Source organism: Bombina bombina, chromosome 9 (genome assembly GCF_027579735.1).
Source record: "Bombina bombina isolate aBomBom1 chromosome 9, aBomBom1.pri, whole genome shotgun sequence".
In the NCBI taxonomy this organism is placed as follows: Eukaryota; Metazoa; Chordata; class Amphibia; order Anura; family Bombinatoridae; genus Bombina; species Bombina bombina.
Genome location: NC_069507.1, coordinates 236,164,990 through 236,180,267, shown reverse-complemented (window position 1 = coordinate 236,180,267; position 15,278 = coordinate 236,164,990). Strand labels below are relative to the sequence as shown.

At 38.6% G+C, this 15,278-nt stretch overlaps 1 protein-coding gene across 1 annotated transcript in view; it reads right to left on the bottom strand.

The window, feature by feature from the left end:
- The window catches only part of CCDC186 (coiled-coil domain containing 186), a gene marked incomplete in the record, with an annotated part of 217,930 nt that overhangs the window by 65,528 nt on the left and 137,124 nt on the right, over positions 1-15,278 (bottom strand). Inside the window, 2 exon segments of the mRNA XM_053692695.1 lie at positions 3,262-3,404; positions 9,127-9,213. Coding sequence (XP_053548670.1) covers positions 3,262-3,404; positions 9,127-9,213 — 230 coding nt within the window.

Below are 15,278 nucleotides of genomic sequence, written 5' to 3'. Positions count from 1 at the left end.
CTGCAGACCATAGACCTTCCCTCATTGGGCACAAGAGTGGCCCTGATCCTTTATTAAGTCACTGGTTTTATGAAAGTTTTTCAGGTTAAGTTTATTTTGTAGATTTGAACCCTAAAAATTCAGAAAATGGAGATTCTCCTCAGGGGATCCAAAAGTGGTCTCCGTACTTTCAGATGCTACCTTCTTTGGTTCTGTTTAGAGTGTCATAAGGGTCCATGAGTGGCCTTCTAGATCATTTTGAAGGCACAGAACGTAACTGGCATTAAATGTACTATCTAATTTATGATTGTTACAACATGTAATCACACTTTAACTAGGCAATCTAGTAAGTATTGATTGTATTTGTGGAACGTACCTATCTGTAAAACTTCTATTGACATGTATGCCTTGTTTGCCTGTTAACGAATCTCAATAAAAACAATTACTATGGAAAAATATAAGGCAACCTGGAGGTTAACGCCCAAAAAGACACAGGCCTACCCGCAGGACCAGCAAAACGGAGCCCTATCTTTCAAAAACTGGGAAAGATCTCAAACAAATGACAATCAGGAGATTACTTCATCCCCACATTTCTAATGAGGTGCACCATTCAAATTAGCAGACTGAAAATCCCCGTATCTGGTAACCATAGGGTCATTCAATAACTGAAAAACATGTCTGAGCAATACCCGAAGGCGCGCAATCCTGTAACTAAAGGCACAACACTCAGGGACAGTTACACCCTCGGGGAACTGTAGAGGCCCTCTCCAAGGCGGAAAGCCTAGGACAATAGGGCACAAGCACATTCTCAAGGAAACGCCTTGACTCTGCAGACAAACAATCGCTAACATTATATGGAAGCGAAAACGTGCTGCAACCTCCGGGGGGAACACACCACCCTGCATGGAGGAACGACAAACTGGGTCACCCACATGTGTAAAGTATGAATAGGTAGGGAACTCACCCCTCGGAGGACAGGACCCCCAGAGGCGGATGGCTCAGCAGTCCCTTGATTCCCCAAGCCAGAGGAACCAGGCGCTCTGAAATGGCATACAGAACAAAACTGGTTGACATGTGTCAACAAGGCCAATCCGGATTCGTCACCGGACACAGAATCTGAATATGAAATCAAAATAGTCTCGGTATCAGAATCCTCCGTAACTGAATCTGAAACGAGCACAGTCTCAGCATCAAAATCCTCCATAACTGGATAGAGGAAACATCAATATAGACTATAGTATGAAAACAAAAACGGCACCTGACACCCACAATGGCTGGGGCACTCACCACCTCTTATGACCAGACCCCTGTGGACTGCATCACTTCCAAAGGCCTCAAAGTTCCAACCACAAGCCCATAAACATCCCACATAAGCAGGTTGAATCACATAACAAACATGATTATAAACCCCCCTGTTCAATAACCCCCCTCAGGAGATATTAACCCTTGATTCCAAGATACTAACAGAGACTAACAGAGACCCTTTTGTCATATAGTTAGACCCGCAAAGGTGTGTAACCTCTCGGGAAAACATTCACATTACATTGACGAGAAAGTAAAATGAAACGATCTTACCAGAAACTATGCCGTGGAACAGGAACTCAGCCTTTCAAGTGTGAGGAATAGTGGCATCGCCTCCACCATGGACTCGAGAGAAGGAAGCAGGCAGTGAAGTTCAACAACACTGATTGCTTGAGGAGCTATTAATATGGGTCAGCCCTCACTGAGATACTGACAGGACTACTTAAAACTCCTGTCCCATGCCGAAGAGTACTAGCCTCCATAAGAGACAAAAAACAAAAATTAAAAAATTCTGATACGACTCTGCCAACCTCCTGGGACGAAAGGAAAAGAATGACTGGGGGATGAGGGGAGTGGGAAGAGTATTTAAGCCTTTGTCTGGGTTGTCTTTGCCGCCTCCTGGTGGCCAGGTTCTTATTTCCCAAAAGTAATGAATGCAGCTATGGACTCTTTCCATTTAAGAAGAAAAACATTTGTGTAACAATCTAAAAAATTATGTCTAAAGAAATGAAATAAACTTCAAACAAACTTTGAGGTCCATTATCATTGCTTCAAACCAAAACTGTAGTTATACAGGGTCAGGCAGAAGTAACGCCCCTTTTTCGTGAGCTTGTAATCTATATCAAATTAGAAGTAACGCCCCTTTTACAATTCACTGCTCTCACTCGTTGATCAGTTGTTAATCGATAGGCTATTTTATTTCAGGGAAACTGGGACAATGAAAAAAGGGCGTTACTTCTACAAGCTCATAAGAAAGGTGCGTGACTTCTGCCTGACCCTGTACTTTAAAGTAAACAAACAAACAAATAATAAAATTAAAATAAAATTATATATATATATATATATATATATATATATATATATATATATATATATATATTACAAGTAACAGGAGCACTCACTGGGTCTTAATCATATTTATTCTTTATTTTAATAAGTGACGTTTCGGGGTTGCCTCCATCCTCAGACTTGCAGTGAGTGCTCCTATTACTTGGAATATGTACATATTTATATACGGAAAGCACCCTGGGCTTGAGAAATCCAAGGAGGATGGTTACAGCAGAAGAGCAGTGTTTGCAAGCAGCCATTTCCGATACTGTAGTACTTCGCTATAAATCACTGCAGCAGCAGAAGAGTAGTGTTTGCAAGCAGCCATTTCAGATTCTGTAGTACTTCGCTATAAATCACTGCAGCAGCAGAAGAGCAGTGTTTGCAAGCAGCCATTTCTAATTCTGTAGTACTTCGCTATAAATCACTGCAGCAGCAGAAGAGCTGTGTTTGCAAGCAGCCATTTCCGATTCTGTAGTACTTCGCTATAAATCACTGAAGCAGCAGAAGAGCAGTGTTTGCAAGCAGCCATTTCTAATTCTGTAGTACTTTGCTATAAATCACTGCAGCAGAAGCAGAAGAGCTGTGTTTGCAGGCAGCCATTTCCGATTCTGTAGTACTTCGCTATAAATCACTGCAGCAGCAAAAGAGCTATGTTTGCAAGCAGCCATTTCTGATTCTGTAGTACTTCGCTATAAATCCTGCAGCTGAACAGAGGCTAAATGAAAGCTTTACTGACGCACAATCAGTATTATCTGTAAATTTGACATTTATATGGAAGTCACTTCATAACAGAATTTAAAAACATTAAATAAAAACTGACATTTAACCATTTGAATGAAGAACACCTATTAAAGAAAAAAGGCTGCAACAATTCAATAATAAAAAAAAAAAATAATTTAGAATTGATCAGTAAACAGAAATTTTAAATACCTCTGATGTCGCTCCTCCTGCTGGTCTACTATTTTTACTCTGTCCTGTAAGTTCTGGATCTCAGCTTTCTGTCTGTTTATAAGTTCTTTGTACTTTGATAATTCTTCTTCAGTTCTTAACCGCTCCGCTTCCAGACATTTTACCTGAGTGACAAATTATAGCTGGTGAACAAAAAAACCTTCAATTTCTTTTCATATTTTGTTTCTGTGGCAGCAAGTAGATTGGCGGGTGACAAACCAGAAGTGTATAATGTGTCGTGTTTATTATAGCAATTTCAGGGAACTAACACAAAAGCATTATTTAATGACAACGAGTCAATCATAAAAATAGGGGACTACACATCTCGGTACATGGATTATAAAACGTGAATCCTTGCTCGTCAGGGAAGAAATAACATGGCGTGTATTTATTTGTATCGATGCTTACTGAGAATTTATCTACTAGAAGATATTATCTGAAATAGACGGCAGAACCATGCAACGCTTAGAAAGGTTAGAGGGTTTGCAAGCGTTTATTGTCGGAACACAAGAAAATTAATTGTGCTAGGTTCTGACCATAAAATGATGTTTCCTTATTGTTATTTAAATATATATATATATATATATATATATATATATACACATACATATATACACACACACACAACCTCCTATTGTAAAAACCTTCTAGCATATCTTATATTGTTACTCCATAAGAAAAAAAGAAGAGAAGATAAGATTATTATATAGTGACTGAAACATCACAATAATCACAAAAACTCTTAACAAGATCTGAGCATAGTTCTGCTTATTTGCACTGTTCTTAATGTAGTTTTTTTACAGTACCTTTTGGGTTACCCGTATGAAAGGGTTAACGTATAGTGTCCCATAAAGCTGTCAATTTACTAGTCTCTGATTGAGATAAAGTCCCAGGGCATCAAATGATGATGAAGAGGTGAAACAATATATAGAGCCTTTGATAGGATTTGAAGGAGTATTCCTTTAAGTTACAGAGAGTCGTAATGCCAAATCCGTGCAGCCTTTATCCAGCTAGGTATTCCCAAAACCTTAGCTCAGGTGCAGTAACATGAAAGAAAAAAGAAGAAAAGGCACAGAGGGCAAGACTCAAGTAAAAAGCTTTTATTACAAAATTATTTCACACGCAAAATATATTGCACTTACTAGATTCAAAATTTAAAATGCATTCACAAGGAACGCTGTGTCCCTACAGCTGTCTTATCTCACACAACAGGCGTAGTTGGTCTGCCTTCATACGGCTATTTCAGTTCATATCAGGCAGAGTTTCCAGATCCTATGCCAGATTACTGTATAGCTTGTGGGGATAAATAGGCTTGTAAGTCACTGTCACTTCCAGGGGATATGCAGGAGCCTAACGCGTTTCCCCCAGTCTACAGCCGGGCTTCTTTAAGAGGCAAAATAAATGTCTGATATCACTGGTATAGCGCCTTTTGTATTTAAAGGAGTAGTGTCCAATACGTAATGAGGAGTGTGTAGAAAGCCCAATCAGAATGGGGGGGGTGCTAAGTCACCAATCCTGATTGAGGGTGTATACTATAGTTACGTATTCACATTCATTTTCAACAAACAATTGACATATCATAAATTTAGCACAATATAGCCTATTATATAAAACACAATAGATAAAATATTTGCCATGACTTAAAAGATTCATATGCGCTAAGCTGTAAAGTTATACTGTATACCATAAAACTTTAAAAAAAGAGTATATATATATATATATATATATATATATATATATATATATATATATATTTGGAAGGATATGCGCTAAAAAAAGTTTTTAAAAAAACTTGTGCTAAAAATAGATGTTCAATAAATATTCCGAATTACAATTATTGTTCTACAATTAGAGCTAAAGAAACATTACATGGAATTTCGTCATTATACAGTTCATCACGATTTCTAATGGCGACAACAACTATTTGTTACGTCTCATAACATTCATAAGGATTGCAACATTGTTCTCGCTACAAAAAACGAGATAAACCCATAACACTCTAATGCCAAATGACATGCATAGTATTGAGTATTGTACATGCAGTAGCCGCCTTGGTGTTGATTAATTTTGATTTTAGCAAATCGGTTTCATATTTACTAAAATCTTAATTTTTTAAATTTTAGTTGTCATACTTTAGACACCGTAACTTTTTAACATGCGAGTTTAAATTCTTTTATTGTACTGTCGAAACTTACCAATGTTTAAAAGAATTAGTTATCTATTTATAGCATATATGCCCTTTGTTTAGCTAAATATAGGACCTTGGAATATGAATTCCGAAACGAACGGCAATTTATGCTGATATAAAACTGGTTAATACGTTGCATGACATTTAGCATTAGAGTGTTATGGGTTTATCCCGTTTTTGTAGCAAGAACAATGTTGCAAAAGTTTGCAATCCTTATGAATGCTATGAGACGTAACAAATAGTTGTCGCCATTAGAAATCGTGATGAACTGTATAATGACGAAATTTAATGAAATGTTTCTTGTAGCTCTAATTGTAGAACAATAATTGTAATTCAAAATATTTATTGAACATATATTTTTAGCATAAGTTTTTTTTCAACTTTTTTAGCGCATTTCCTTCCAAATATACTTCTATGTTAAGTAATTTTTTAAAGTTTTATGGTATACAGTATAACTTTACAGCTTAGCGCATATGAATCTTTAATGTCATGGCAAATATTTTATCTATTGTGTTTTATATAATAGGCTATATTGTGCTAAATTTATAATATGTCAAAATGTATTGTGAAGATGTAACTATAGTTTACACACTCAATCAGGATTGGTGACTTAACACCCCCCATTCTGATCGGTCTTTCTACACACTCCTCATTATGTATTGGACACTACGCCTTTAAATACAAAAGGTGCTATACCGGTGATATCCGACATTTATTTTGCCTCTTGAAGAAGCCCGGCCGTAGCGTTAGGCTCCTGCATATCACCTGGAAGTGACAGTGACTTACAAGCCTACTTGTCCCCACAAGCTATACAGTAATCTGGCATAGGATCCGGAAACTCTGCCTGATGTGAACTGAAATAGCCGTATGAAGGCAGACCAACTACGCCTGTTGTGTGAGATAAGACAGCTGTAGGAACACAGCGCTTCTTGTGAATGCATTTTAAATTTTGAATAGTAAGTGCAATATATTTTGCGTGTGCAATTGAGTCTTGCCCTGTGCGCCTTTTCTTCTTTTTTCTTTCAAATTTATGGTCGGAAACTCATCTTTAAAAGTCAAAGATCAAAAAGAAAATGCTCAAATCTGCTAAAGCCTTTTATATTTGCACTGGTGCTCGCATATAACTCTGCAAAGGAATTAAACACATAGTTAAAGTCAGTTTCAGAGCAGCAATGCACTACTAGGAGCTAGATGAACACATCTAGTGAGACAACAATGAGAGGAATATGCGTGTAGCTACCAATAATCAGCTAGCTCCCAGTAGTGTATTGCTGCTCCCTAAACGGACATTAAACACTAAATACATGACACGTGCACATTAAGTGTTTTCACCCTTAGTTTTTCATTTGGATTTTAATCAATATACATCAAATTTACTGGAAGCCTTAGCTTGTTTCTTGATCCGGAGCGGACACCAAGAGTTTGTGTCCATTGATCCCTGGCCAGGGAGCAGTGAACTGGGACACAGAGATCCCAGTAGGCCTGACTCAGCACAAGTGGGTGCTGCCACTCTTGTGAGTATAACACCATCCCAAGACATCCATTTCTTTCTGCAACCACATTATAACACTAGGAGGTGCCCTCTGTCTTGTGATTTCTCTTCACAGATTCTCCATCATGGTTTTGTTTTTTCTGGAGAGGAGCAGCCCTGATTCAAGATACTGAACACTCCTCCATCTGGGACTCTTATTTGACTGTGACCATATAGATGGTCCCCATTTGGACTCAGATAAAACTTTGTTCTTGAGTTTGACATTTTTTGTTTTTATTATCACATGTTCATTTTTCTAGGTTATATTGTTATATTGTGTATATTTATTTTTATCATCTTCACTCATAAATACATATCTATCCATTTGTTGCGCCCCCTAGAGTTGAACACGATTGTGTTATCAACAGCAGTTTTTTCACTTAAAGGGCCATAATACCCAAATGTTTAAACACTTGAAAGTGATGCAGCATAGCTGTAAAAAGCTGACTAGAAAATATCACCTGAACATCTCTATGTAAAAAGAAAGATATTTTACCTCAAAAGCTCATCAGTAGCCACATCCCATTGTAAAGGATTTCTAAGCAGCATTTTAGTGTGTCTGTCCTGGGACAGCTGAAAGGATGAGCATCGTGCACTCTCATATTATTTCACCAATCAGGTAAAGGAAGCTTACTATGAAATCTCATGAGAGTTAAGTCAATGAGAGTTAAGTCAAATCTCATGAGATCACAGTAAGAGTTCATGACCTCAGCACTGCTGATGCTGATTGGCTGCTGTTAATTTCTTCATTTTTTTTTTATTTTTACCTGCAGCTGGGAGCAGCTGAGTATAACTTTTTACACAGAACTTACTCTGCTGAGCTGAGGAGGTTGTGAGGTAAAATATCTTCCTTTTTTACATAGAGATGCTTAGGGGATATTTTCCTGTCAGCTTTTTACAGTTATACTGCATTAGTTTAAGTGATTTAGCATATGAGTATTATGTCCCTTTAATAAATCTAGCCCTGTATTAAAAGGGACATGGAATCCCAATGTTTACTTTTATTATTCCGAATTTTAAACAGCTTTCCAGTTTACTTCTATTCTCTAATTTGCATTGATCTCTTGGTATCCTTTGTTAAAAATCATTCCTAGGTAGGGTCAGGTGCAGCAGTGTACTACTGGGAGCTACTGCTGATTGGTGGCTGCATATATATGCTTCTTGTCATTGGCTCGTGCTTTGCTGTTCCTTCAATAAAGGATACCAAAACAACAAAAGCATATTTGATGGAAGAAGTAAATTGTAAAGTAGTTTAAAATCATATGCTCTATCTGAATCATGAAAGAACATGTTTGGGCTTCATATCCCTTTAAAAAGTCAGACCAATCTACTGGCTAACAAGCTTCTGTTAAAAGGACACTGTAGTCAACTGTTTTTCAAAATGTATTTCATCGTTCAGAGTTGTGTCCCTCTCCACCAGTAAAACATAGGCAACTGTCCTTATCGGCCAATGAGGATTAGTAGGAGGTACAAAACCAACAGTAGTCATTCAAATTTAAACTTCTACATAACATTTTATTCAACGTGTTAATGCTGCTCTTTCAAATGCAAGATATACAATTGTAGAGTCCTGTGCCCATTTAAGGCAGCGCTGGTTAGAGTTCTGTAGCGTGTTGGCATGGGTTAAATGAATAAATATGTGCAGACCACACCAGGTCTATTAAACAAATCTCACCAACAAGGATTCATTTAGAGCCAGAATGACCCCAAGATTAGAAATAAAGTATGCAGTAAAACAAATGTTTACAACACACAGACACAGCTATAAAATATCAGATCAGTATGATCACTAGACACTAGACTTCAATTAACACAAACAAAATTGAAATCCCATTTACAGATCTTGGCAGTCTAAAATAAAACTAATAAAAAAAATGAATGGTTTGTTTTATGCAGCTACGTTGTTTAATATGCAAAAGTGAGCATCGCAACAGCTTTAGACTAATTATTTAAAAATTATTTAAATTTATTTGTTTAAAAAAAAACAAGATCTATGCAATTGGAAAAAAATCCCATTTCATTATTAAATTTTATTATGATAACAATTCTGCTAAAGTTATTCCTTCTCTATCATTTGACATAAGCATATGGTATATACATGACAGACATATCACTGTGTTTAAGATACCTTTGTGCGCAATGTCCGGAGTTCATCCATCCCTTCTGTAAATGTTCTCTTCAAGTCATCCAGTTCCTTTATCTTAGCGTGATGTACCTTAATGCATTAAAAATAATCATTTAAAAACACACTAGCACAGATAAAAAGAGATAGCAAGACTGCAGGGACAATGAGAGAGCAAACTGACAGTACAATTTACAGGAGCCAGGTTTAATTTCATGCATCATTGAAAAAAAAAAACATGTTCCTGTCATAAATGTAACTTTTTAAAAAAAAATTGAAGCATGTCCCTGTCCACTAATAAAGACTATGAAAGTTGTCCTTATCTTTTATTTATGCAAAATTAAAGAACCAGTAAATAAAGTAGATTTGCATAATCAAAAAATACATAATAACAAGACAATGCAATAGCTCTGAGTCTGAACTTCAAATGAGTAGTAGATTTTTTTTCTGACAAATTTCAAAGTTATGTCTATTTCTACTCCTCCTGTATCATGTTACAGCCATCAGCCAATTACAAATGCATTTATGTATATTCTGTGAATTCTTGCACATGCTTAGTAGGAGCTGGTAACTCAAAAAAACAAAATTTATGCTTACCTGATAAATTTATTTATTTCCGGATATGGCGAGTCCACGGAATCATCAATTACTGTTGGGAATATCCCTCTTAGCCAGCAGCAGGAGGAGGCAAAGAGCACCACAGCAAAGTTGTCAAATGTCAATCCCCTTCCCACAATCCCCAGTCATTGGACTGAAGGAAAATGGAGAAAAGTGAACACCACAAGGTGTAGAGGTGCCTGAGGTTAAAGTTAAAAATAACCGTCTTAAAATAAAGCACGGGCCGTGGACTCACCATATCCGGAAATAAATTTATCAGGTAAGCATACTTTTTTTTTTTTCTTTCCTAAGATATGTCCACGGAATCATCAATTACTTTTGAGAACCAATACCCAAACTAGAGGACACCGATGATTAGGGAGGAACAAGACAGGTAACCTAAACAGAACGAAGGCACCCCGCTTGAAGAACCTTTCTCCCAAAAGAACCTCAGCCGAGGCAAAAGCATCATATTTGTAAAATTTGGACAGGGTATGCAGAGAAGACCAAGTTGCAGCCTAGCAAATCCGTTCCACAGAAGCTTCATTTTTGAAAACCCAAGAAGAAGAGACAGCCCTAGTGGAATAAGCTGTAATTAATTATACTTCTCAATCAGAGAAAGAGAAGAAGCAGAAGCTTTCTGACCTTTACGTTTCCCAGAGAAACAAACAAACAGGGCTGAAGACTGGTGAAAATCCTTAGTCGCCTGTAGCAAATTTTTTAAAGCACACACCACCTCCAAGTTGTGCAACAAACGTTCTTTATGAATAGAAGGACAAGGACAAAGAGAAGGAACAACAATTTCCTGATTAATATTTTTGTCCTAAACCACTTTAGGAAGGAACCTAACTTAGAACAAAGAACCGCCTTATCGGCATTAAAGATAAAGCGAATCATACTGCAAAGCTGAGAGTTCCGAAACTCTTTGAGCAGAAGAGATAGCAATAAGAAACAAAACCTTCCAAGATAAAAAAAACAAATATCTATGGAATACAAAGGCTCAAACTGAGTCTGCTGCAAAACTTTAAAAACAAGGTTATGGCTCCCAGGAGGAGCAACAGACTTGAACACAGGGCTGAATTTGTCACGACCACCGGACGCTTTTCCAGCAAAAAAGAAAATGCCGAAATCTGACCCTTCAGAGTACAGACTGACAAAAACCTTTCCCCAGACCTTCCTGGAGAAAAGACAAAATTCTAGGAATCCTGACCCAACTCCAAGAGTATCCCTTGGATTCACACCAATAAAGAAATTTACATCATATCTTATGGAAAATCTTTCTTGTATCAGGCTTGCAAGCCTGAATCATTATCACAATGACCAACTCAGAAAAACCACGCTTAGACACAACTAAGCGTTCAATCTCCAAGCAGTCAGTTTCAGAGAATACAAAATTTGGATGATAGAAGGGACCCTGAGTCAGAAGGTCCTTCCTCAGAGGCAGTCTCCAAAGTGGAAGAAAGGAAATTTCCACTAGGTCTGCATACCCGATCCTGCGAGGCCATGCAGGGGCTATTAGAATTACAGACTCTCTCTCCTGTTTGATACAAGCAATGACTCGTGGAAGAAGAGCAAACGGAGGAAACAGGTATGCCAGCCTGAAATCCCAAGAAACCGCCAGAGCATCTATCAGAGCGGCCTGTGGATCTCTTGACTTTGAACCGTTCCTTGGAAGCTTGGCATTTTGACGAGACGCCATCGGATCCAACTCCGGCACCCCCCATTTGAGGGTTAAAATTGGAGAACACCTCCGGATGGAGTTCCCATTCCCCAGGATGAAAAGTCTGTCTGCTCAGGAAATCCGACTTCCCAGTTGCCCACTCCTGGAATGTGGATGGCAGATAGACAACACTTGTGAACTTCCGCCCACTGAACAATCCAAGTCACCTCATACATGGCCAAGGAACTCTGAGTTCCTCCCTGGTGGTGATATTGTCCGAGTGGAACCAAGCTAAGGACAACTGAGGCCAAGTCATCAGAGTGTCTATCCTGAGACAGATCCGAATGTTCTCCATTTTATGCAAAAAAGCAAAGGGAATGATGTCCATAATAACCATCAGACCAATTCCCTGCATACATTGAGTCACTGAAAAGTGAAGCTAACATCAACTGTAGCTAAATCTAACGCCCAACCTTCTGGTTGCAAAGTGGCTAAGCTATCTCTCGGACCACTAGAGCTTGCTGTTAACCAGACAGACTGAGAGGAAGAGGAATAAATCCTTGATAATCTGTCCACTGTTATAAATCTTCTCCTATATAGAGAATACATTAAAGGTCCCCAAATAAACCACCCTTGTAAATGGAACAAGGGAACTCTTTTCCAGAATAATTTCCCATCCATGGGAAAGTAAATTGGACAAGATCTCTTGAAAGAGAGTTTGCTCGAAGAAGGATGACACCTAAACCATATATTGTCCAAAAACACCCTTACAATACCCCAAGATCTAAAGGTCTTTCTAAGTTGACAAGACTCAGAAACTTGGAAATAATAAATACACATCCTTCAGGTCTATGTTCGTTATGAACAGGCCCTCTTGAACCAAAGGAGAATGGATACTACTTTGAAGGTCAGAACCTGAGAAACTTGAGGAAAATACCTAGATCCCGTTTCCAGACTGGGACTGGAACTATCATTGCCAAAGAGGAAGGCCCTGTACCCAGTTCAAGGAATGCCTCTCATCATACCTGTATTGCAGATACTGTAAAAGAAGAAATCTGCCCCTGGGAGGAAATCATAGATTGGACTCCAAAAGACATGACTGACCCTGCAGCAAGAGAAAAACTTTCCTTTAGTCTTACTCTCTTGACGTGAGGTAGAAAAAACCCTTTTACACCCGAAAAGTCAGAGGATAATCCTGCCAGACAAGGTCTCTTCTCAGGTAGGCTTCTCAGCTGACCAAGATTTCAGCCACAATGCACGGCGGGCTAGCACAGGAAGTCTAATAAGACAAGGAATTGCTCTAAATGAACACCTCCAGCTTCTTATCCATGGATCCAGTAAAGGAGCAGTTACCCCCCATAGGGATCAAAGTTCTCTGAGCCATAGTAGAAAAACTCCCCTCTACTTAGGGCACCATGCATTTTAATAGAGTCGGTGACAGGGAAATCCTCTAAAGGACAGGAGACATGGATAAAGGTATCCCTAACTTCTCTTATTCCTGTGAAAATATCCAAGGCACGTATAGAAAAACATTTCCTCATAGAAAGGAACATCATAGAAATTTTAAAGTTTACCAAACTTCCAAGGGTTGACTACGACAGGGGTATCAAAGTCGTCCAAGTAGCTAAAACCTCCTTTAACAGTACACGAGGTATGTAAGCCTACATCTAAAGGCCACTTCAGCATCAGATGAAGGAATCATACTGTCCAAAATCTGAGACACTTAGAAGAGAGATCAAACTGTAGCAGAATGTGGAGCAGAAACCTCACTATCTGAATTTTTAATGTCCTCTTGCGTTTTCCTGTAGGAAAGAAGAAGCAGAAAAAGCTACAGATATCAGAGAGGATACCTGAGCTGCAAAATCTGCAGGCAAATATACTCCTCCAGGAGATTGAGAGGAACCGCAGGACACTAAAAGCTGTGGCATTGCCCGAACAGCATCATGCAGGGAGACATGAAGTTTAGAGGGCAACAACCTATTCAATAGATTCTATAGATTTGCCCTACCAGTAAAGGTAACCATAACTGGAATTCTCAGGTACTAAACTGCTGACTTAGCAACTTGCTATTTAAGCAGCAATGAGGCATTTCCCCTAAGAAACATGAAGCATGCGGATTAAATAAAATAAAATCTTTATTAATAAAAGATGTATTCTAAAAATGAGACAAAAAATAGCAAAGGATAGCTCAAAAAATATGAGGGGCAAAAATATGTATTTGATCCTCAAACCATAAAATAAGAATTCACAAAAACAGCTCCAAAATATTATTCATAAGAAAAAAATGTATTCATTTTAAAAGAGAAACCTTTACAAGGTTATACCTCTACCAATGCCTCAAGAGATGTATTACTGTGAGGACACTATGAAAAATATCTGTATGAAATAAAAACAGTTCTACCTGGAACACTTAAAACAAATCACATTTCCCAAGTCCTATAAAAACCACTCTGCCAGGGTGGTTGGTTAAAAACTTTGAAATTTCCAAAAAGGAACCCCGCTCCGTTCTCATGCCAAAGAACAAGGTGGAGTTACAAACAACGATCCACAAGACTCTAAAATGGCGCCGCTCCGCTTCTATGAAAATGGATTTCTTCAGACACCAAAACTTCACCTCCTCCTTGCACCGAAGGCAAAGAGAATGACTTGGGATTGTGGGAAGGGAAGTGACATTTGACAGCTTTGCTGTGGTGCTCTTTGCCTCCTCCTACTGGCCAGGAGTGATATTACCAACAGTAACTGATGATTACGTGGACTCACCATATCATAGGAAAGAAAGTGTAAATATAAAAAAAAAAACTGTGCACATTTTGTTACTGAAATTAAATTGGAAAGTTGTTTAAAATTGCTGCTCTATCTGAATCATGAGGGTTTTATTTTGACTTGAGTGTCCCTTTAAAATGTTTTTTTTTTTTTAGTATGATGGATCTTTTAATATCCTTTTAAAACAAGCTTTGTGCTACATAGTGTAATAGAAAACAAACATTCTTTCAGTTGAGACAGTATCTGATAAATGATTATCTAATGGTCTGCTTCATAGCAGTACACCTTGCTCTACCTCTGAATCTGGTGTATTTTCCAATTCAGAGGAGGATGCTGCATGCATAGCTACATTAGCATTGGGACCAAGGGATTTCCTAACAGCGCCTGATAACGACCTCTTCTCTAAGGATTTAGAGAAGCTAATAAAGAGACAACATAGTATCCAGCTACAGTCTTCTACTTTAGCTGAATACCATCAGGTAAAGAGGATCCCAGAGGGAATGCGCTCGAGACTACAGCCTACTTTCTTTTAAGAAAATCCTGAGTTTTGCCAGAGGTATCAGAAGATATTTAACAAGTGCTCTTTCGACATTATGATTCTGAATATCGAATTCTCAAAGATGGAGTTGCTAACATTGCTGAAAAAGTAAAGGTACAGGAGGATATGCTCCGGGAGGCGTCATCAGAGGAGGACTTCAAGCTCCTGTTGCAGATGGCAAAAGATGGCGCTGCTGCGTTCCGGAAGGAAGTGGAGGAACGTAAGTACCGGAAGTTTAGGCGCGCCAGAAGTATAGGCGCGCCGAAACTGACTACGGAGCGGGTAATGTCTACCGCTGGCAATCCGGGGGCTATCAAAAATGGACCAGGGCTAAACCGTGGAAATCTCATCGGGGTAAGAAACCCTTTACAGATGTGGCCTCTACGGAGGCAAGTTCTTCATCCACATCAACGGGGGACGACAGTCCCACACCAAACGAAGGAGGCAGCGATGCCATAGACTTAGAAGGAAGCCAGGGTCCAGCTCCACAATGGCGCACATGCAGAACCAAGTAGGTAATGAAAAACAGAATTTATGTTTACCTGATAAATTACTTTCTCCAACGGTGTGTCCGGTCCACGGCGTCATCCTTACTTGTGG